Genomic DNA, 23,353 nt, shown 5'->3' on the forward strand with positions numbered 1-23,353 from the left:
TTTGTGCCTTAAAAAACTGCAGAGCTGACGATCAGCTCTTACAATCAAAGAATAAATGTAGTGAGACAAAAAAAGTAAATATATAACAAGAAGGAAACAAATACTGTAAATTACAAAAAAAACCACTTGATTTAGCTGCCTTTAGTTTTTAATAAATGGAATATTGKTAATGAATGTAATTCCCAGTAGCAGCTAAACGTTAGTAGTGAGAGTCTCTTTTCTTTATTTTGAAAGGGAAATGTAAAGAATCTAGAAATCTCATCCATAAAACTTCTGCAGGGACATCAGCGTTTCCCGGCCGAACTGGTAGGTGAGCTTTTTCTTCACCTTGAAGATGTGCCCGGTCCGGGCGTAGTTCCTGAGGGCCCGGGACATCTTCTGGTAGGTCATGGGCCTCTTGTTGCCTTTCCTCTGCCCCCACAGCGCCGCCACCTGGTCCTTGTTCCTGGAGGAAAAGCGGAAAACCCCGGCGGCTGCCGGCACCCAGGACAAACAGTGGGCCATGCTCGGATCCTCCAACATCTCAAACAGGAAGTGGAAGAGTCGCAGCTTTCTACCTGCAGGCACTGGGCAAGCTGTCACAAACCATAAAGGGAATTTCAAGAGACACATAAAAGAATATTTATATGAGCCCATGCCAAAGCAGATATTGGTGTTTACAGTTATTCATTTCTTCAACTAGCCATTCCCAGAAAAATCTCTTCAGTGATGGGGGCTCTTCAGTGCAGAGAATAAAGTGACAAACATTGTGGTTATCTGATAGATATGTAAAATAAACTACTGTGCCAAGCCACACTCAGCTTCATTGTGTTTTACAGTAAAGGGCAGGTCTCTTATTTGCTCTCTTGGTCTTATTTCCCTCAGGCTGAAAGCAACGGTGACAATAACAGTATCTAATGACCAGAAAAGGAGAACTCACCTCTCCCCGCTACGGTGGCTGGGTGTTTCGCTGATTGTCTTGTTGATACAAAGTTTGGCAGTGACCCGTGCTCAGACAATGTTGCTGTTGTGTTTTGGCCGGAGGCTGATTGGACACTGTGTGCTAGGCAGGTCTGAAAAGCAGGTTTGCTGTCCTTTTGACGGAGGAGAAATTCAAATAACACCAACAGCATGGTGAGAGTGCTGAAATGCAGCGCGTCTTTCTGCACAAACGTCTCTGCACTTACTGACAGCTCGAGGCAGTTCCAGGGTTGAACACGTGTTTGATTGACAGACACAGATCTCTCATGTACAGGCACACCTGATGGAAAAAGGAGAAGTTATTCAGAAGACTGCATTAAAATACATATTATAATTAGTTTAGTCCTTTTACCATTTTCTGCAGTGTTTTGTCTGTAGTAGTCCTCCAGGAACTCTAAGATCACTTCCAAATCAGACTGAGTCTCCTGAAAGGAATTCTAATAAGATATATAAAAAAGAAATTAGCTTTGAATATTTTTTACATGAGATGTTTGGTGAATTGCAAAGCTGCACGTCTCCTGTTTACCATGATGAGTATTCGCTGCAGTTTAGCTCTTGCTGATTGAACACGACTGAGATGCTCAGGTCCCAGGACTCTTTTTATACCATGCTGCAGGTTCTCTGCAAATGTTTTCTGTTTTTTTCTTTTCTTTTGGGGCTGTCTGGAACAATGACCACCAAGACCACAAAGCCCCAACACCAGTTAACTCATCAACAAAGCCCCCCAGTACTGACCACATCCTCCCCGCTGAGGCAGATAAGACCCAACTGGAGGCAACCTCTGCGCTCATTTCAGGACAAGAAAAAAAAAACTCGCTGGCAAATTTTCCCTCACAGGATGTGTCTGAAGTTTATATTTTGTGTGCCTGTTATATTTCATTCCTGAGCAGACAAATAGTTGAGCAGGTAAAATGTGGTTAAAAAAAAGGAGAGATTTCACAACAAATATAACAATTAATAGTGACTCTTTATTAATACTTAACAAATATATACACAGTTAATACAAAACCACTTAAGAAAATCAAAATGTAATTATCAAGAATGTTTGAGGATAAAAYGACACAGACAATATAAAAAGTGAAATTTTAGGTCTACTAATTTTCATTTGGGTTACAATTTGAGAAAACATTTAATTATAAACATTTTAGTTTAAATTAATGGTAATGTTAAGTTAGATGTAAACATGGTTATTTTAGTCTGAAGATTTACGGTTCTTTTTTTATGTTTGAGCAGCAGTTAAATCGCACGTTGAAGTGATTGTGCTCAGATTTTTCTAAATGTCAGCGGGTTTTTCCAAAGGTCAACATTTTTTAACAGAACAATCAATGTTTTATGATGAAATCCAGAAAGAGTAACCTTCAACTTTAGCAGCTGCACTGTAAAAAATTACTTTCTAATTACAAAAAATATATATACATTTTTAAGTAATTTCATGGTTCTTCGTGGTTAACCAAGTAAGGAAATAACAGTTTATCAGATTTCCTGTGTAGAAATATGTGACACTTTTAAATTTACATCGTTTTTATAATATTTACAGATTATTTACAGGCTTATTTTTTTTTTTTTGCTTATTAGCTAACAGTAAAATAAGTTACATGCAGGAACTCCAGAGACTTTGAGGGCTTTAAACAGTATTAACATGTTTCTGTGGTTGATCAGAGCTTGGTCAAGGTGTGTGAGGAGAAGCCTGAGCCCAGCTCGTAGTCTTCCTGCAGCTGGTACTGTCCGTACCAGCCGTGCCAGTCCGTCGTCGCTGCGCCGCAGTAGCTCTGCTCAGATGCCTTTTCCTGCTGGCCGTGCGCGTCCTCCTGCGCGGGCGGGCAGGGCAGGCGCACGGGCACCTGCGCCGAGCCCAGCCTGTTCAGGATGTCTGGGTTGAACTGGTAGGTGAGCTTGCGGCGCACCTTGACGATCTCGCCCGTGCGGCTGTAGTTCCTCAGGGCCCTCGCCATCTTCTGATAGGTCATGGTCTTGCGGTTGCCCTTGCGCTGGCCCCAGCACTCAGCCAGCTTCTCCTTGTTCTTGGAGATGAAGTGGAAGGTGCCGCTGCCGCTGTCCGTCCACTGTATCGAGTCGCCCATGCTGGGGTCGTTCAGAGCTTCGTGGAGGTATTCGTAAAGCCTGAGCTTCTTACGGCCTGAGCAAACGGAGAGTAATCTCATTTATCATTCAGGTAAACACAYGAAAATCAGGTCTTTTAACAGATTTTTAACATCGTCACCTTTGCTGTTTCTCTGTGGTGGGAGGATGGAGTAGAAATGTGGGGATTCGTTCTGCACCGAGTGGCTCAGGGAGACATCAGGCATGACCTGAGGCCAGGATGGCTGTGTGAAGATTAAAGAATTAACTCTTTTTTTTTTTCCTTTGCATGTGTCGTCAAGCACTAGTCTTCCAAATAAATCTGCTTGTTTGCAGCACTTACAGCTGTGTCGCTCCAGTCGTACGCTGGAGCTGGAATATCGGTTGAATGTGTGACGAGGCAGCAGGAGAACTGACACTGGATCGGCGACTGCTGACTGACCAGGGTCTCGTAATATTTATAATCTGAAAGATACATCAAATATCATCAAATGCACTTAAAATGGGAAAATACCGCACTAGAGATTGAACATACCTTGATCATAGTAAGGATTATGCGAATGCTGCTGAATCACATCCATTGCATCCTGGAGGTGTTGGTTAATATCGTGGTCTAAAGATGCCTGGAGCGGACGGAGAAGTCGAATAAAATGTCACAAAATAAATAAAAAGTTGCATTTAAAGTTGACTTTTATCGAAGTGACTCACCATCTTATATGTCTGAGTGTTTCCCTCACTTGAGGCCATTTCCGCCCTTAACAAGCGACCGCTGCCACTCGTCTGCAGGTGCACATCTTGCACACAGGTGTATATATACATATGACGCAGAGCTTCAACACCTGTCCGCAGGCCGACCACATGGGCTGGCAGAGAGGAGGCCATTTAAATGCGTTAATGTCGCATACTTCTTCTTTCCTGGAAGCAGAGATCAGATCTGAGCATCTCTCGCTCTCATATTGTTAAGATCACAATCTGCAAACAACAAAAGCCCTTTTACTGCATGCTCAAGCCAGGAATACCACCAATTTTCAGCCTGACCCAAATATTTGCATACTGGGCACACAAAATTATCTAGCTTGCACAAAATGATCAGGAGGTGCAGTTAGGCGCTTTAACTTTCTTTTATTGTTTGAGCTTCTGTTTTCTTGCAATACTTGCGTACATTTTTACTTAAAGCTCAGCCTTTTAACTGTGTATAAATACATGTTTTACTAAAGTGTAATTGTGTTTTTTGAATACCCAAATTCTGCAGCTGTGCGGAAGAAAAGTGTTAAATCAACACAAACGCTTTTCAGATTTGCGATGTAATAAAACTTTATTGCAACATTCTGCTCAAAACAGGTTAATGTGTGCTCCACGCAGATTGAGTGCAAATAAAAACGAAGAAAATATACGAGTGCCTAATTTACCTAAATACTGCCAACATGGTTTCATGTAGAGGTGATTGTATAAGTTAATAGTTAATATTGTTGGTGGTGGTGGGGGTGTAGAGTAAAACCAGTTCTTGTGTTTCTTTCTCCAACAAAGCTAGTCCTCCCCTGTTCAAATAAACACAGGTTTGTCCTTTTTTTTTTTTTTGAGAAGTTATTTATCTCAGGGCCGCAGTTTTAAATATCAACTGACGTGTTCCTGAAGTTCCCCTTTCAGCTCGGTAAAAAAAAAGTGTGATGGCAGGCAGGTCTGCGCTCAGAACGTGGGTTAGAACATAAATTACATAATCAGCTTTCCTCACGTGACTCCATGTGGATCTGATGGGATTTATATGAATATATTTTATTGTTTGGACTTTATTAAATGTTTTATTGTGTTTAAAGAAAACCACTGTGTAAGAGAAGATGACCGTATTGTGTGAGTGTGTGTGTAAGCATACAAGCATGCATTTGAGTGTGTGTGTTCTTTATGAATGTGTTTCCTGTCTGTGCAACAAGCTGATAAAAACAAAGAACCACAAACCTTGTCCCCTCTCCCACTCCTTCTTTCCCTGTCTCCATTCATGGTGACGCTCCATAAATTAGAGACCACAAGCTGTCGTCCTGCAGCTGAAGCCTGACAGATGGGTGCTGCTGTTGGCTCTGCGTGGGATGAGTTTACTCCATCAGACTTTTAATTTATCATGCTTTTTAGCAATCTGTTATTACATTTCAGAATTCAAATTTCCTGTTTACCTAGAAATGATTGAAGCTCTTGAACGCAGTCATTCATATTCAATACAATTTTAATGTGTTTTAATTTAAGAAAAGGAGAGTTTGTTTTCTATTATGACCCCTACAGAATGGAAYGACTGAAAGAAAAACATTAAGAATGTGCAAAGCATCCTAAATTTGTTCATAAATGCACAAGAAAATCAGTTAATTTGTTCAACAACAAACCTCAGAATAGTATTGCACTTTTTTGCTGCTGCAATCCGCAATATCATTAAACAAATCAGGAAATCCAAAATGCAGCATATTTTGGGACAGTTTTGTCAGTCCTGATAATGTTGAGTTGCATGTATAAATTATATATGCATTTAAAAATATAAATTTTCATCCAGGACARTGACTGATGAGGGTTTAAAAAAGGACAGATTTTATACTATGATCAAAAAGACAGGATGCTTCATAAAATATTTCAACAAACAGAAAGTAAAACCTGGTCTGCTCTTACAATGTCTAATTTAAAAAATGTGACAATGAAGACAAGTTTGCAAGAAAAAAAAATCACCTGAAACACATGTTGTGATGTATGCAGCAGTGCTTATGCATTTTTGTTACAGTWCAGACTGTCAGTGAACGCACCAGAGAAAGAACTGGATGTGTGATATGTAAAGTGCGCGTCCACATTGAGAATTTACAGTGAACATCATGGGACATACAGTATTATAGTTTGGTGTAACTGTCAGAGTTATGGATCAAAAGATCCAAACAGTAAAGCAACATCAAACTCTGATCAACAAGCGTGCCGACTGCTACAGTTGTCAATGCAGTGTGAGATTCGGTGGATGTCAGGTTATGGCAGTAGGATTTGTCTAGATTTCATGGCATTTTTGCTTAAAACTGAATCTAAACAATCACAAAGTTGGGTTTTCCTGTTAAACCCTACTGGTCTTTTTGTTTGTTTGTTTGTTTGCTTTGTTTTGTTTTTTTAGTTATAACACGGTTTTCTAAATGCTAGAAAGTACTTTTATTGTTGAAAGAGTAAATGTGAACTGAAGTTAGGCTGATAGGATCCAGCCATCTAATCTAAAACCCCTGGCAAAAAGTATGGAATCACAGTCTTGGATGAGCACTCATTCAGGCATTTCATTCTRTAAAACAAACTCAGATCAAAAACATGATACAATAATAAGGTCWTTCCAAATTGCAACTTGTTGGCTTTCAGGAACACTCAAAGAAATGAAGAGAAAACACTGTGGAAGTCAGTGAATGTTACTTTTATTGACCAAGCACAGGGAAAAAAATGGAATCACTCAATTCTGAGGAAAAAAGTATGGAATAACTCAAATTGGAGGTAGAAAATAAGGACACACCCAGTCAATTTCCTTTCCCTAAATGGACACCTGCCTCAGATTAGATCTGCTYGTTAGTCTGCAGTTAAAAACACCTGCAATCATGACACCTTGGAGGGCTRCTGGACGAAGTGGAGTGGCAAGAACCATGGCTCCAACAAGAGAAATGTCTCTTGAAACAAAAGAGAKGATTGTGAAACTTCTAGAAGAAGGTAACTCTTCACACATGGTTGCTAAAGATGTGGGCTGTTCACAGTCAGCTGTATCCAAGGTATGGACCAAATACAAACAGCATGGAATGGTTGTTAAAGCCAAGCGAACTGGTAGACCAAGAAAGACATCAAAGTGTCAAGACAAACAACTTAAGGCCATTTGTCTTGAAAACCGAAAAAGTACAACTAAACAGATGAAGCATAAATGGGAAGAAGCTGGAGTCAATGTATGTGACCGACCTGTAAGAAATGGCCTAAGTGAAATGGGATTTCAATACAGGAAAGCTAAAAGAAAACCATCATTGACACCTAAACAAAAAAGAACAAGACTCAATGGGCTAAGGAGAGGCAGTCATGGACTGTGGATGACTGGATGAAAGTTATCTTCAGTGATGAGTCAAGAATCTGCATTGGACAAGGTGATGATGCTGGAACTTTTGTTTGGTGTTGTTCCAGTGAGATTTATGAAGAGGACTGCCTGAAGACAACCAGATTTCCACAGTCCTTGATGATATGGGGCTGCATGTCAAAGAGGGAGATGACTGTGGTTAATTCTTCTATCAATGCACAAGTTTACATTGACATTTTGGACAGTTTTCTCATCCCTTCAATTGAACAGATGTTTGGAGGTGATGAAATAATTTTCCAAGATGACAATGCATCGTGCCATAGGGTAAAAACAGTGAAGGCATGAAGGCATTCCTTGGAGAAAGGCACATTCAGTCGATGTCATGGCCTGCAAATAGTCCAGATCTCAACCCAACTGAAAACCTGTGGTGGAAATTGAAAAAAAATGGTCCACAAGGAGGCTCTGACCTGCAAAGCTGATTTGGCAACTGCTGTCAAAGAGAGTTGGCACCAAATTGATGAAGAATACTGTTTGACACTCAAGTCCATGCATCAGAGACTGCAAGCCGTTATAAAAGCCAAAGTTGGTGCAACTGAATATCAGTGATGTATTTTGAATGGTCTTTTGTTTTTTCAGAATTCAGTGATTCCATATTTTTTTCCCTGTGCTTTGTCAATAAAAGTAACATTCACTGACTTGCACAATGTTTTCTCTTCATTTCTTTGAGTGTTCCTGAAAGCCAACAAGTTGCACTTTGGAAGGATCTTATTGTATCATGTTTTTGATCGGAGTTTGTTTTACAGAACGAAATGTCTGAATGAGTGCTCATCCAAGACTGTGATTCCATACTTTTGCCAGGGGTTGTATCTGTGCTCTATTCTATTGTATTCTATTCTGATAGATGGTCTTCAAAATACACCATAGATAATATTTGGCCACAGTTGTTAAGTATTAAATTCGGTTGTTTGGAGTGTTGGATCCTGGTAATTTATCTCCAGTGATGGGCAATGGCAAAGCTTCAGCATACCAAGACGTTTTGGATATTATGTTTCTAACTTTGTGGTAACACTTTGGAGAAGTATTCAATCCTGACTTTGCCATTCTGCACAAACATAAAACTCTAAAGATGTGGTTTGATGAGTTTGTTGTGGATGAACTTGACTGGCCCACACGGAGCCTGACCTCAATCCTGCTGAGCATCTTTGAGATGAACTGGAACAGATTGAGTCAGACTTTTTGATCCAACACCAGTATTTGACCTAATATGCTTAGCATAAAAAGTAAGGAAACCTGGGTTTGTTAAATTATGCCTTTGTTGTAACAATGCTTCTTGGCAATAAATCTTACAGCGGGCGCCTGATTAGCAGCACCAGGTGGTAGAAGCTCAAAACAAGTGTCAATAATAACAGGAAAATAAGCTGTTTGACAGAGAAGTTGGGTAATTTTTATTTTGCACAACCCACACACTCAGCTCTACTGCTCATTTCACAAATGCATGTTCCTTACAAATGTGGCATCATTCAAAAGGGAAATGAACAACTGTATAAGATTTATTGCCAAGAAGCAATCAAGAAATAATCTACCAAACACCGATTTGCTCAATTTTTGTGCTAAGTTTAGATACTCTACAGGAAGAATGGAAATGAAACTCCTACAGAAACTCCCCAAAATCTTGTAAAGAAACTTTCTAAGAAAGTTGGGGTCTTTCTGTGTGGAGACTGGATGTTCTCCTCTTGCATGCATGGGTTTTTTCTGGATATTTCAGTTTTCTCTCTCTAATGAAAACATTTTTGTTAAGCAGCTGTTACACAGTGACATACTGTATATCATCAGCATATGCCAAAAACAACGGCAAATGTGTTGGTGAAAGGACCTTTCAATTGAGGTCTTTGAGATACGTCAGAATGTGCATTGCTTCTCGCTCAGTGACATCTGGGACAGGTTGTTCCCCATCATGACCCTAAAGAGGATTAAGCATGTACAGTAAACAACTAAGTGGTTGTAGAGCAATGAAACAACTAAATTAGCCTTAAGAAAAACAGTTTGTTTTACCATGCCTTAAAGCTTTTTTTAATGCAATGGTTTGTACTTTATGTAGGAATCTCCCAATCCCCCTGTCAGACATTTTTAAATGGTCCAGAACGCTGCAGCTCATCTTTTAACTAACATTACCAGACGTGAGCACATCATCCCCGTTTCTTTTTCTCTCTCTCTCTTCTGTTCTATTTTAGAATTCATTTTAAACTTAAGTCTTTTAAGTCACTTTTAAGCTGTGTTTGTGATTGGTAAATTTCAATAAAAATAGTTTGTTAAATGCATAATGATCTAAATAAACTTGCTCATTTAATAATAGTTACACAATACATTACTATTTACTTTTAAAGTTCCCTTGTGTTCTCATTATGGAGAGTATCTGTAAATACACACTTCTGTGTTTGTTTCTTTCTTTTTTAGAGGATTTGGAGTTGGTAAATGAAAAGTGTTGTGTATTCTTGTGTATCTGTGAAGGTAGTTTGTCCTTTCTGAGCTGCAGCTGTATCTCTGCAAACAATGAAGCGCTTTCCTTCCCCTTTTCTCGTTTCAATAGCTGCGTGCATGTTGGCTGCGTTGTGGGAGCGGCGGGCAAACCGCAGCACAGTCAACCCTATTGTTCTTCTTTATTTACTGGCACTCGATGAAAATCAAGAAGTGACAAACCATTCACAGATAATCAGTCTATTTGCCCGAAAGCTGGCGTGACCGCAGAGTTACAGTCATTATCTGTGCAATCCCCGTGTCCTGGATGAGTACACCAGAACAAAAAAAAAAAAACATGGAAGAAGCTTGGTGTTTTTTTCTTTCCATTGTTTCAATCTTGTTTACAGCATTAACATCTTTATAAAAAATTTTGCACTCTTTTCTCTGAGTCTGTAACTGAATATTTGCAAAGGGTTCAAGCTGAATTGGTATTAATTTCAATGTGCTGCTCAGTCACACAGGAGCTGGAAGCAGATTTGGTTATCTGGTTCAGGGTTTTCCAGCTTGAGGTTTTGGATAAATGCTTCTAATAAAACTAACACATTGAGCTGCGTTATCTTTTCCACCAATGCAACATAAACAAATAAATAACCAGCTAAAATAGATTGTTGCATGCCCAGAGGTGGTTGCGCCAGATTTTTAATAATTTACAGCACATCATCTGCCTCGTGCAAAGCTGCTATAAATGTGAAGTGTTACAATGCCAACATTTGGGTCAATCAAATCATTTTCAATCACGTTTTAGGTCTTTGCCTGAAAAACAAAATAGCTTTTACTTCCCCAGGGAACAGGAAAGGTTTTGTAGGCGAGCATGTTTGTGTCACGCATCACATATTTGCAGTGCTATAATTCAGTTCAGAGTTTTGATCCTGAGGATAGTTTTTCTGTATTATGTTGTAAATAACCTCAGATCATCTCATGCAGTATTGTAAGGTTTTGTGAGATGCGATAGTACGCGTTGAAGATGATAATCAGCTACCACCACACAATTTTGCTACAGCCTACAGTGGTGTTCACTCTAGTTGATTAGCTGTGCTATGTATCTTAAATGAGGCTGACTAAAAGTTAATTTTTTGTTGCAAATTCAGTAATTACTTTGAGAATTTCATCAAACTCTGGTTTATGAGATACGAACAAAGGCAAAACCATTATTGAGTTTTGCCTTCAGTAGTAAGCAATAAAAACAAAATATAGTAAGATATATGACTTTAATTGGTATCGTTGTATTGGTCTCTGTTTTTGAAACAATGAGAGTAATATTCACATAATGTTCTAATTGTCACGAATTGTAGAAGTTCTATCCATGAATACAGACCAACTCAAAGAGCTTGAATAAAAACTAAAAAGTTTTTTTATAATTAACACAATATAAAATAAAAAGCTAACAAAGAAGCAAAAAATATGCATAAATGCTGGATGAGGGCGAAACCAGAGTACAGCAGGACTGGGGCTGATGAGAAATAAGGAGCAGGTGTGCGATGAGGCAGGACTGAGCAAAATGACAAAGAGGAACTCAGGAAAACAGAAACTGAACATTAGTTAAAGTAACCAAAGGGGAAAAAAACCAACAGATATAAACAATACCACTCAGAAATAACAACCCAACAACACAGATCCTGACACCAATTGGACATTTTATTTATAAAGTTTCTTTAGCGACTGAACAGAAAACCAAATGGCCATGAGCTCCATCGGGAGATGAGGTAGAACAAAAATGAATCCAGWGAAAAGCTGAACATCCAGAGACAGGAGGGTGAAATAGTTAATTAGTAATAGATTTAAAAAGAGAAACAATCTGGGATTATATTAGAGTTTTTATTTTTTGTAGAAGACCACAGCACCGTAAGCCACCACCCCGACAACAGCCACTAACGCTGCGCTGCCAAACAGCAGCCCAGAGGAGCTCAGAGGTTTGGGTTTTGGTGCACTTTGCTTCTCCTTCGGTGGCGCTGCTTTACCTGAATGTTCCTCAGCTTCCAGAAGGGGGACGTGTGAGAACCCAGCTTGGTCCGGACCTYGTTCTGCTGGCTCTGCAGCTTTAGGGACGAGGATAGAAGGAGGGTGAAGGCCATGAGTGAGGTGAAGCTCCTCGACTTCAGAAGTTGTGGCTGAAGGGACCGGGGTGGACGTTGTGGACGGGGGGTCCAGTTTGACAATAGGCAGAAGAGGCAGAGCCATTGGGGGAACCACATGTCTGAACTCTGATGGCACATGAGGCTCCTCAGCTGACCCCAAGGCCTCCTCAGTTTCTGGAGCCTGGAGCACGCTCAGTACACTGGCCTGCAGCTCCTCGTCTTCCTCTTCCTCCTCCTTTTTCCTCCATTGTTTCTCCTCGGCCTCCTCGAGCATCTCTGCCTCCTCCCGCTCCAGGTGGACCATGTCCGAGTTGGAGGAGTGGTTCTCCTCTCCGGTTAGAACCACCCCGTCGCTGCTGTCGACGCTCTTGGTGTCCTCTGGGTCCACGTCGCCCATCGTGGACCAGGACTCGGCCAAAAGACTCTCGCTCTGCCAGAGTCCAGAGCTCTGTTCCCCGGTGAGAGGCAGAGAGGCAGGGCTGGCTCCTCCATCCCCCCGGTGGGACTCGACTGGGGTCTTTCCCTCCAGAATGAAGACTGGCTGCAGAAGATCAGAGAAGGGGGGGACAAAGTTAGAGTCAAGACCTGAAGAGTTGGGAACCACCCGAGGGTTTAATGTTTGTGCATTGCACAAATTCAAAAGTTMTACCAGCTTCACCTCAAATTATTGTGTGTCTGGGACAATGATCCCAAACACACGTTAGAGCTGGTGATTGGATATAGCAACAAATGTTAAGCTTATGGAAGGTTTCCCAAAGCCTCACGCTCAAACTAACTCATAATACTAACTGTAATCAACCATGCATAAAAGCAGGGTTTGTGCCAGGAAACCAACCCATTTAAATGAACTCTACCAAGAAGAGCGGTCAATTATTCAACCAGATTCATGTGAAAAGTTTAATGAATACAAACCGCCTGTGGTCAAAGTGTACCTCGCTAAGTGACATTTAACCAAATATTAGTGGTGTGTTTGTATAATTTGAATCCACAAATTTTAATTGTGCTCGTAATTCTTGTTTTTAAAAATCCCTACAWGTAAAATGTTCAGTTTTCAGCTTCTCATGCACATTTTACTTTTTCTGTTCTGTTTAGCTCTGCCATAAATGTGCAAACAAATTAAATAATAAAAAAAGACCAAGTTAAAGTGATTGATATTGTGCAACATGAATATTTTACCTGATTTAGTCACGTCGTCACTGACAGCATCTGCCACTGGAACAAATTGCTCACTGGCTCCTCTGTCTAGACTATCTTTAGCCTCCACTTCTTGCATATCTTTCTATGTTTAGGTGCTGCATATATTTCCATCTGTCAACCAAGAATGGAAGCTTGTGGGCTTCTAAAAGAGCTGGGTCATAACATGGAATTATTAAATCACAATGACGTGGCTCCYCCCATCTTTCATTCTGTAAAAACACAAACTTTCAATCTGCAAAGAACTCTTAAAAGTCCACTTTTCTAATCCTGGATGTAACAGTGAACTGTTTATGTGAATCCTCAAACATACCTTCTGGTCACATTGTGCTTTGACCACAGTAACCCTTCACCCTGATGCCAATCCCAGAATAGATTTTTGTAACGCTCGCTCTTCACTTTCTAATGTTGTCAAATTCACAGCACGCAGCTCATCAGAGTTCTTTATGGTTTTAGATTTTGTTTCTTGGAGACGTTTTATCTTCTGACAAACTGTAAACGGTGAAATTAAACACAGCAGAGAAAAAGTTGGACAAATACTGGAAAATGCAATAAATGGTGGCTGCAGAGTTTAAAATGCAGCGGAGATTCATTGGGTTTGAGAAAACCAAGGTTGAGAAGAACAGACTTTTGTTGTCATTGCACCAGAGTGCAACAAAATTTGGGTTTTTCTTACCAGAGTGAAAAGTTATCTTGGATTTTAATGAAACACAGAAAATAATCTGAACATACAGTGGGGAAAATAAGTATTTAGTCAGTCACCAATTGTGCAAGTTCTCCCACTTAAAAAGATGAGAGAGGCCTGTAATYGACATCATAGGTAGACCTCAACTATGAGAGACAAAATGTGAAAAAAWWWTKRRRAAAWYMWTTTKKYYKRMYTTTWAARRAWTTTTTTGCAAATAATGGTGGAAAATAAGTATTTGGTCAATAACAAAAGTTCATCTCAATACTTTGTTGTTGGCAATGACAGAGGTCAAACGTTTTCTGTAAGTCTTCACAAGGTTAGCACACACTGTTGCTGGTATGTTGGCCCATTCCTCCATGCAGATCTCCTCTAGAGCAGTGATGTTTTGGGGCTGTCGGCGGGCAACACGGACTTTCAACTCCCTCCAAAGGTTTTCGATGGGGTTGAGATCGGGAGACTGGCTAGGCCACTCCAGGACTTTGAAATGTTTCTTACGAAGCCACTCCTTTGTTGCCCTGGCAGTGTGCTTGGGATCATTGTCATGCTGAAAGACCCAGCCACGTTTCATCTTCATTGCCCTTGCTGATGGACGGAGGTTTGCACCCAAAATCTCACAATACATGGCCCCATTCATTCTTTCATGTACACGGACCAGTCGTCCTGGTCCCTTTGCAGAGAAACAGCCCCAAAGCATGATGTTGCCACCCCCATGCTTCACAGTTGGTATGGTGTTCTTTGGATGCAACTACACATTCACTTTCCTCCAAACACGACGAGTTGTGTTTTTACCAAATAGTTCTACTTTGGTTTCATCTGACCATATGACATTCTCCCAATACTCTTCTGGAACATCCAAATGCTCTCTAGCAAACTTCAGACRTGCCTGGATATGGACTGGCTTAAGCAGGGGGACACGTCTGGCACTGCAAGATCTGAGTCCCTGGCGTCGTAGTGTGTTGCTGATGGTAGCCTTTGTAACATTGGTTCCAGCTTTCTGCAGGTCATTCACTAGATCCACCCTTGTGGTTCTGGGATTTTTCCTCACCGTTCTTGTGATCATTTTGACCCCACGGGCTGAGATCTTGCGTGGAGCCCCAGATCGAGGGAGATTAGTAGTGGTCTTGTATGTCTTCCATTTTCTGATTATCGCTCCCACAGTAGATTTCTTCACACCAAGCTGCTTGCCTATTGCAGATTCAGTCTTCCCAGCCTGGTGCAGGTCTACAATTCGGTTTCTGGTGTCCTCCGACAGCTCTTTCGTCTTCACCATAGTGGAGTTTGGAGTGYGACTGTTTGAGGTTGTGGGCAGGTGTCTTTTATACTGTTAACAACTTCAAACAGGTGCCATTAATACAGGTATTGAGTGGGGGAAAGAGGAGCCTCTAAAAAAAGAAGTTACAGGTCTGTGACAGCCAGAAATCTTGCTTGTTTGTAGGTGACCAAATACTTATTTTCCACCATTATTTGCAAAAAAATTCTTTAAAAGTCAGACAAAATGATTTTCTCAAAAAAAATTTTCACATTTTGTCTCTCATAGTTGAGGTCTACCTATGATGTCAATTACAGGCCTCTCTCATCTTTTTAAGTGGGAGAACTTGCACAATTGGTGACTGACTAAATACTTATTTTCCCCACTGTACATCTGCAACTCATTAACTTTTAGAATCAACCCAATTCAAAATGGCTGCCACAGCTAATTATTCTTAGAAAACACAAAAACTTTATTTTTCAAGTGATGAGCTGAAATTTGGTGTGGTAGTAGCTGAGTCTAACAAATGGTGTTTAAAGCTGCCATATAAGGTGAGGAATGCCACATTAATTTTCTTTATATGCATTTTATTTACCTTTCTTTTATACTTTGTACAATTTTTCAACAAGAAAAGCTGAAAAAATGTGTCATCTTAAAAGGTTTTCAGTCAAAGAATTTGAAATGTAAATTATGAACTGTAAAGAATCAACAATGACTGCAATTAATGTCTAAAACTCTCCCCAACCTCTGAATTGTGGTATCTAACTGTACTTTATACCAATAATGAGTAAAATTTATTAATCATGTAGAATGTTTAATACTTTCTGTCAAATCTGAAGAATTTTGTTTTGCTTTTTATCATTTGTTATTAAAGGTTTTAGTGCTACAATGACACAATTATCCTGTTTCTTCCTATACAGGTTTCATTTTTGTCGCTTTTATCTACAAACTTATAAAAATAACTTTGTTTTTGTGTTTTTTTTCTTCCGGTCATGGTTAAAAACCTTCATTGCACAAAAACTAACAACTGTTGCAAAACAAATGTGGACGTTACTCCATAAAGTCATGCTTCAGAAGCAGTGTTTCACCTAAATACAGGGTCCTTTGTGTTTTAAAACAAAGTACAATTTTATTAGATTAATCTAATAAAATTGTATTAGATTAATCTAATAATTTTATTAGATTAAACTAATAAAATTGTGACTGGAAGAAAAAAACTCATTAAACACCTAGCATTCCTTTCATTGCAAAACGACAGCGTTGTAGTCATGCTGTGAGATACCACACTCATTAATTAACAATTTAATACTTTTTGAAAGTTTCAATAAAATGTTTGGTGGTCCATGATCATTATACAGACACACAAATGTCCCCCGTTCTCGCCTTTCAGTAGACTATAAAGATTAGTATTAAAAAACTATACTTTAATAAATGAAAATTGTGCATTCAGAAATGTTTTCTTTTGGGAAATTATCATGTAAATCTCCCGAGCCTATTTTATTACTCCCGAATTCTTTTTTATTATTATTTCTCTCAGACTGAAACAGATGTTACTGACTTTAATAAACATTTACCTGTCATAATAACTCACCTGACAGTTCGTGGCCTGTAGATCTGCAGACTTTAGTTCCAGCAGCAGGCCTGATTTAAACATGTTTGTCACTCAAACATGTTAAACCTTCAGTCTGACTCCCTGCCAACCCAGATTCTGACCTTTGATTCACCTTTCCTGACTTGAGCAATTAGCTTCCAACTGATCCTGTCCCAACAATAACAAGTCTGCGGTGAATTAAATACCGAGGTTCAGGGCCCACTCTCTGGGTCAAAGTGAGAATATTAGCCGCCGCTGTTTTAATAAAGGTCACAGCTCAAAGTCAAAGTGGGAGCTTGTGTTGATAAGAAAATAAAAGCCTGTTGCTTCACATTTAGTTTGTCATTGAACAAAAACAGCACAGGTTTGATTATTTTTAAAAAGCTGAACAGAAGGATTATTTCCCACACAGAAAGATTCAGTGTTACAGATTTGAGTTCTTCTGTTACATGAATGGAAATAAGAAAAATCCCAGCATACCTCTGTCCTCTGAGGGTGACGCTGCTGGAAGAGGAGCAGATCAACTTCTGACACAAAGCTACAAATCAGCTGATAAGCAGACATGCATGCTGGTGCTGGCAAGGGAATAACAAGATGGACAAGCTGTGCTGAAGTCTCCCTCCTTCCCTCACTCACACCTCCCTCCTCCACCACCACCTCACAAATCCATGACACAACAGTTGGCAGGAGAGGAGTCAGTGATGACTCGGCTCTTCGGGCAACATGGACTCTGATTAGACTTTGAGCTGTTTGTTGATGATGTATCATCAGATCCTCAAAGGGTGAGGGGTTCACTTGGGTAAACGGGGCTCTCTTTGAGTTTTACCTTCCAAATGCCAGATCAGAAATCACAGCAGGTGCCGGGAGGACGCTGAGTGGAAAAAAAAAAAAAAAAAAGCATGTCAGACAGGGAGAAGAGCTATTTCTAAAACTGAACTTTCCAACTTCTAGTTCCACCTGCTGGTAACACACGCAACATGATTTAGACCCAGCATGACAAGTTTAACATTTGATTTTTACATTAAGTGGTAATGTATGGAGAATCAAAACTGACATAATTAGAAATAAAAGCAGAAATATATGAATGGCTCAATAAATAAATAAATACATTGAAAATGCATCAATTAAATTGACCATCATTTATTTTTCCAGCTTAGTTCCAACAAATTATATATTTTACCATATAATTTAAATTTTTCTGTTTATATATATATATATATATAATTGACCATCATTTATTTTTCCAGCTTAGTTCCAACAAATTATATATTTTACCATATAATTTAATTTTTTTAAAAGATATTTTTTTATTTTTTCTTTAGCTTGCATACGTATTTGTGTCTCTTAAATTACTATATGTATATTTTCTTTTTTCTACAAGACTTTTTATTTCCATATGTTGCTTTTACATTTCTTTGTCTCCCGTATTTACATTTCCTTATGCATTTCTGCCTCATTATGCACATAAGGTGGGCGGTCCTTCTTGGTTCAGCTCCTCTCAGACAAGAAGGACTGCTCCTTCCTGCGATCCATGTGCAGATTGATGGTTCATGGTTGTGGTGCCTCTGTTTAGCTTAAAGTTTAAAGTTTAGTTTAAAACAAAGGCACATGTTTTCCTCCTTTCCTTTGTTTTAAACTAAACTTTAACTTTAAACAAACCTGTTTCTTTTAMAGTCAGGATGCTGTGTCGTTTGGTATGTTGAGTTCTGTTTAACAAACTAAACATAAAAAATCTATTTTTACTGTCTGAGCTGGGAAATCTCAAATTATTAAAGTTATAWTTAATTTTAAGGTCCAACAGCATATACATTAAATTAAATTATAGGCCTATATGGATTTTACAATTCTACTTAAAAAAGTAAACCCTTTACATGGGATGTAATACAGAAAGGCGCACATAAGTATAAATTGCACATACAACTTTTTTTAAGCCAACACTTCAAGTTTTGTTTTTGTTCACAAACTGGGCTAGATGGCGCTCATGTTGTATTTTGCTCAATTGTTTTTATGCAAATAAAGTAAATAACTAAAACTTATGCATGTAATTTAAAGGGGAGTACTTTATAAATTGCATAATTTTAATAATAATAATAATAATAATAATAATAATAAACTTTTAAATAGCACCTTCCAACAATGCCTTGCATCGACCAAAGTGCATCACAAGGTAAAAACAAATACAATCAAGTCATAATAAATCAGTATGAGTTAAAAACACAAATTACAATAAAAGAAAGTAAAAAAGATATAAGATGCTTTAACTTTTAATTGTTTAAATGAGGAAATCGATCCTAATATCATTTTGTTTATTTTTTTTCACTGTGTTTTTGTGTTTTACCTCTCAGTCCAGTGGGTGGCGGTAGTGAGCCCTGCAGCTGATTCCCGGAAGTCCTAGTAAACGTCACGTGACTTTTGAGGCAGCTGATCTGCTGCGGACATCTTTACGAGTCACGACTTGCTTCCATTAATTCAAACCGTCTCTGTGATTCTTGGGTATATTTCACCATATTTAAACCTCGCATTTGTATGGCGAAAATATTTTTGTGAGTGACAGTTTGTATTTTTTGTCGTTTTAGTTTTTTATTGGTTTTGTTTTTTTCTTGCAGGCCCCGGTGGATCTTTGACAGCCGTGACCATGGCGCTCAGCGATGCCGACGTTCAGAAGCAGGTAATAAACTATTAATCTTTAAAATGACAACACACCGAAATACTTTAAGATGTAGTTTTAATGCTGCTGGTAAAAAATATTAAGTGTATTAAAAGGTTTCTATGCTCTGTAATGTGTCTTGTGTATGATGACATTGAAGTAGCTTCAGTAATGCTAGCACTTAATTGTGATTTTACAAAGCAGTGTAATAGCTGTGTTTAAAGGCAGATGTTGCACTGAATAACCCCCTGTTACACTTGTATAAAGAGTCTTGTAGCAGCAGGTGTAATAGTGGAGTCTTTGGCTGACTCACAGGGTCATATTTCCAAATGATCACATGATGAACACATGCTAAAGCCTGAAGAGGAACTTCAAATGAGTTGGACGATATTTTAATGGAAACAAATCTTCAGAAGACCCAACAATAAGTCTGCAGACACGATCTGGACATTCATCGTAACGGGATTAACCAGAAACAGTGTTTAGAAGAGGGATTAATGTGTTCAATAGTCTGTTGATATTTATATTTTTTTAGTGTTGTGCTCAGATCCAAAGTCTTTCCCACATCTTTCAGAAAATTTCAGGCTTCTAATAGCTGCTTGGTTATTAGAAGCAGTTAAGGAACTTCTGTATTAATGACATTCACTCCCATACAGTTATCTTATGGTATAGGTTTATTTCCATTTTAATGAGACCAATTTCTTCATTTACAAACTGGTTTACCTTTAAAAAAGTATTTTATAAATATTTTAAGTTGCAAAACTATGCAGAGGACTAAAGTTTTGAGTCTCTTAAATTGCTACCATGAATTTTAATATTCAACAGCAAAATACTCATTGGCTTTCAAAAGGTCTTTGTAGAGAAATTACTTAAATCTGACAACTTTTTGCTATTGTGTCGACAGAGACCTTATTGAAGAATCCATTTTAAGTAGTCTTTATTTTGCCAGTCACTTTTTTGAGTTAAAATGAAAAATACCAAAGATGGCAGTTTAACAGAAAATATATTTACAATATGACAAATTTATATTAGAATAATGATTTTTCAGATACTGTCAGCTATTTGAATTGTTTACATTTTCTTAAAGTCAGGACTTAATTTATCTGTAGATTTTTTTCTTTTGCATTAAACTTCCTGTGTTTCACTTGTCCCATTTCCTCATTTTTAAAGCGCGCACAACACACACAGTCATGATCAGAACTGGACAGAGTTGAAAAAGCTTTATTGCAATTACTTTTCTGGGACAAAAACTTAGGGGTGAATTTAATAAACTTGACCGTGACAATTTGGACAGTATTTTTAAAAAAAATTTTCAGTTACACAAAACGTACATGGCATTTCTCACCAGTGGGATAGTTCAGAAGATGTGCAAAGCCAATGTGCCATTTTGTATCAAGGACATTCACTAGTTCTTAATTTTTTTACTCTGGTTCAGTTTTTTAATTTTTACTCTGGTTCAGTTTTTGTGCAGTTTTGCAGAGAGGGATCCTGGAGTCCCACCACATTTCAGACAAGCTGAAAAATAAACACAGAACTTTGGGGTGAATGGAGAAAAAAAAACCCTCAGGAGTTAGGGAATTTGACCTTAGTGCATATAGATAATTATAATAGTGTTTAGGGAAGAATTTTTTTGAAGACTGATTTGTTCTCATCTCTGTTTCCAGATCAAGCACATGATGGCCTTCATTGAGCAGGAGGCCAATGAGAAGGCAGAAGAAATAGATGCCAAGGTATAAACATTTCATTGTTCAGTGTCGTAAATAGGACAAAATTGTTGCAGCCTCAATAATGCACCAATTTCTTTCTTATTCCAAATAGAGAAAACCACATTTCTATCAGTATTTATTGGTGGCAAAGTTCAACGCCTTAAAATGAAAATGGTTTAAGAGGCATAAGTGACAAAAGACGATTGAACAGCAATGAGAGCTTCTCTAAAACAACCAGTCACCAGGGATTAGTTCATAAATTAAAGTTTAAAAAAAAGGCAGTTTGTAACCAGTTATTTCATACCCTGCATGAGCTGGGGTAAATAACCGGACGATACCAGCAAAGAGAGTTTAGTCCCAGCCAWATAGTGAAGATTAGTGCCAGGTCTCCAAGTCAGCAAACCAGGAAGTGGAGCCGCCACCTGGTTTTCCAGTGCAGTCATTCTTTCATTGGGAGTCTGCACATCCTTGTCCTCTAAACACAGACATGAATCAAACATATGAAACACACAGTAGTAAAAATGAAATGTGCACTTTCCTTAGTGAGTGTTGAATCAAGAACTAACACCTGAGGACAGACGACGTGCTGAAGCAGTGGGGCTTATCCTCAAACTCCATTTCTGCACTGATTCTAACAGCCCGGCCCAAATAAGTGCGAGACTCCACCCACTTTTTGTCCTAGCAAATGGCAGAACAGCAGTCATTAAGTTCAGGGAAGGGAGCAATTCACAACAGGTGTGGCTAATCATCATGCTTGAACCCAAATGAACCCAGGGATCATTTATGTTTCTTTTCAAAGATAGGACATCACATCGTTTAAGAAGAAACATTCATTCAGTTCTTTAAATTAAATTTGAAAAACAAAAAAAAGCCTTTTATTTCTAAAACCTTCCCGTCTCCTCCTGCAGGCAGAGGAAGAGTTCAACATTGAGAAGGGCCGACTGGTCCAAACCCAGAGGCTGAAGATAATGGAGTACTATGAAAAAAAGGAGAAGCAGATCGAGCAGCAGAAGAAAATGTGAGTCGTGGCGAGACGTCCCGTGACACACCGAGTCTTTTTAAGATCAAAGCCACAGCTTTATGTGGTTCAGTGAATTTATTTAGCCGCCTCACCCCACTGTAACCTTCCACATGGATAAATATAGTCCCACTTTACAATCTAAGCAGCTCCAATGTGTGTGTTGTTTATCTGTTTAACAGCCAAATGTCCAACCTGATGAACCAGGCTCGACTGAAGGTCCTGAAGGCCCGGGATGATATGATCTCTGTAAGCCACCTCCCACGCGATTAAAACATGCAGATTAATAGCGTCCAGTAGAAATATGAGATACAGGTATTATATAAACTGATACGACTGTTTCCTCAGGACATGCTGAACGAGGCCCGCCAACGGCTCGCTAACATCGCTAAAGACCCAAGCAGGTACTCAGCTCTGATGGACGGATTGATCCTGCAGGTTTGTTTACATTCCTGACCTCCACTTTCTCTCATTTATATCACAAACCTGTCAGCTGTATGTATTCTGGAGAATGTAGGGAATTAATTCAAGTTTGATTGATTTTATTAAATCTAAATTAAGACACAAATTAAAGCCTCAAAAGCAGAAATGTGCTTGTATTTAGTTTAAACGTCTTCTTTCCTGAAGTTGCCAACAAATAGCTTCGTGTTAATAAACCCTGAAATGTAATAAACATGAGACATTAACTCTGAGGTTGCAGTATTTAATACATGTGAGTCAAATTAACTTCTATTCATGGAAATTTCCTCAGAGAAAATTATTATCTTTGATGTGGCTTATTTTCGTAACAAACAGTTCCTTTGTTAAAATGTGAGTTTGAAATAAAGTTTCCAACTATTTTAACTAGGTTGATATAAACTGAGTTACCACAATGACTTTTTCTTTTATTAAAGAGCTGCTTATTTGATGAGACAAGTGGTTTGCTTGAAACAAACACAAAAAGAACAAGAAAGTGATATAAATATTTTTGTGTCAGGGGTTCTATCAGCTGCTGGAGTCCAAAGTGACGATTCGCTGCCGTAAACAGGACCTTCCGTTGGTGCAGGTGAGAATTCTTGATGCTCAAAATGATTATTTAGCCAAGCGGCAAAATGTGACACTGGGAAATTCTGCTCATTTTTTGTCTTCCAGCAATCCATCCAGAAGAACATCCCCATTTATAAAGCAGCTGTGAAGAAGAGCCTGGAGGTYCGCATCAACCAGGACAACTTCCTGTCCCCAGACGTGTACGCTGCGTCGCACTTTTAAACACTTTAAACATCACAAGTTCAATTTCTACTTGGAAGTTTGACATCTTTTTCTTCTTATTTTTTATTTTTCTTATACTTGGTCCTTGAAGCTCTGGAGGTATTGAGATCTATAATGAAGATGGGAAAATCAAAGTGTCCAACACCCTGGAGAGTCGACTGGAGCTCATGGCTCAGCAGGTGAGAAACACACCTGGAACCAGTTCACCTCATAGACAGCCATGTGTTTATTTATTTTAATATTTTTAATTTAGGATTTTTTTTATATTTTATGGGATTTTATACATATGTTTTTAATAATTATCTTGACCTGGGTTTGTGCACAGGTGTATCT

General features: G+C 38.8%; 4 protein-coding genes and 1 long non-coding RNA gene across 5 annotated transcripts in view; 1 reads left to right on the forward strand and 4 right to left on the reverse strand.

Moving 5' to 3' along the window:
• Positions 1-1,751, reverse strand: spi2 (Spi-2 proto-oncogene). The gene is made up of 5 exons (XM_014004089.1): positions 1,725-1,751; positions 1,313-1,397; positions 1,167-1,240; positions 920-1,073; positions 1-575 (listed from the first exon to the last, which is right to left on the reverse strand). Exons 1-5 carry the CDS (start codon positions 1,749-1,751, stop codon positions 259-261), a joined length of 657 nt encoding a protein of 218 aa, XP_013859543.1. The 3' UTR covers positions 1-258.
• A 712-nt stretch (positions 1,752-2,463) lies between these two features.
• spic (Spi-C transcription factor (Spi-1/PU.1 related)) lies at positions 2,464-4,141 on the reverse strand. Its single transcript, XM_014004094.1, has 5 exons — positions 3,748-4,141; positions 3,575-3,662; positions 3,383-3,504; positions 3,182-3,284; positions 2,464-3,097 (listed from the first exon to the last, which is right to left on the reverse strand). The coding sequence occupies exons 1-5, from the start codon at positions 3,919-3,921 to the stop codon at positions 2,616-2,618; spliced, it is 969 nt and encodes a 322-aa protein (XP_013859548.1). The 5' UTR covers positions 3,922-4,141; the 3' UTR covers positions 2,464-2,615.
• Positions 4,142-11,218: 7,077 nt separating this feature from the next.
• LOC106514805 (bcl-2-like protein 13) lies at positions 11,219-17,051 on the reverse strand. Its single transcript, XM_014004244.1, has 2 exons — positions 16,882-17,051; positions 11,219-12,220 (listed from the first exon to the last, which is right to left on the reverse strand). The coding sequence occupies exons 1-2, from the start codon at positions 16,963-16,965 to the stop codon at positions 11,420-11,422; spliced, it is 885 nt and encodes a 294-aa protein (XP_013859698.1). The 5' UTR covers positions 16,966-17,051; the 3' UTR covers positions 11,219-11,419.
• Positions 17,052-18,796: 1,745 nt separating this feature from the next.
• Positions 18,797-23,353, forward strand: part of atp6v1e1b (ATPase H+ transporting V1 subunit E1b) — a 6,470-nt gene continuing 1,913 nt past the window's right edge. The window contains exons 1-9 of the mRNA XM_014004247.1: positions 18,797-18,894; positions 19,008-19,069; positions 20,713-20,778; positions 21,663-21,772; positions 21,955-22,021; positions 22,121-22,210; positions 22,749-22,817; positions 22,904-22,998; positions 23,112-23,199. Coding sequence (XP_013859701.1) covers positions 19,037-19,069; positions 20,713-20,778; positions 21,663-21,772; positions 21,955-22,021; positions 22,121-22,210; positions 22,749-22,817; positions 22,904-22,998; positions 23,112-23,199 — 618 coding nt within the window. The 5' untranslated portion in view covers positions 18,797-18,894; positions 19,008-19,036. The remainder of the gene's footprint in view (positions 18,895-19,007; positions 19,070-20,712; positions 20,779-21,662; positions 21,773-21,954; positions 22,022-22,120; positions 22,211-22,748; positions 22,818-22,903; positions 22,999-23,111; positions 23,200-23,353) is intronic.
• On the reverse strand, positions 20,930-21,603 carry LOC106514809 (uncharacterized). The gene is made up of 2 exons (XR_001309930.1): positions 21,323-21,603; positions 20,930-21,229 (listed from the first exon to the last, which is right to left on the reverse strand). It is a non-coding gene; the product is annotated as an uncharacterized LOC106514809 (long non-coding RNA).

The sequence above is a fragment of the Austrofundulus limnaeus genome, unplaced genomic scaffold (assembly GCF_001266775.1).
Source record: "Austrofundulus limnaeus strain Quisiro unplaced genomic scaffold, Austrofundulus_limnaeus-1.0 Scaffold22, whole genome shotgun sequence".
Classification (NCBI taxonomy): Eukaryota; Metazoa; Chordata; class Actinopteri; order Cyprinodontiformes; family Rivulidae; genus Austrofundulus; species Austrofundulus limnaeus.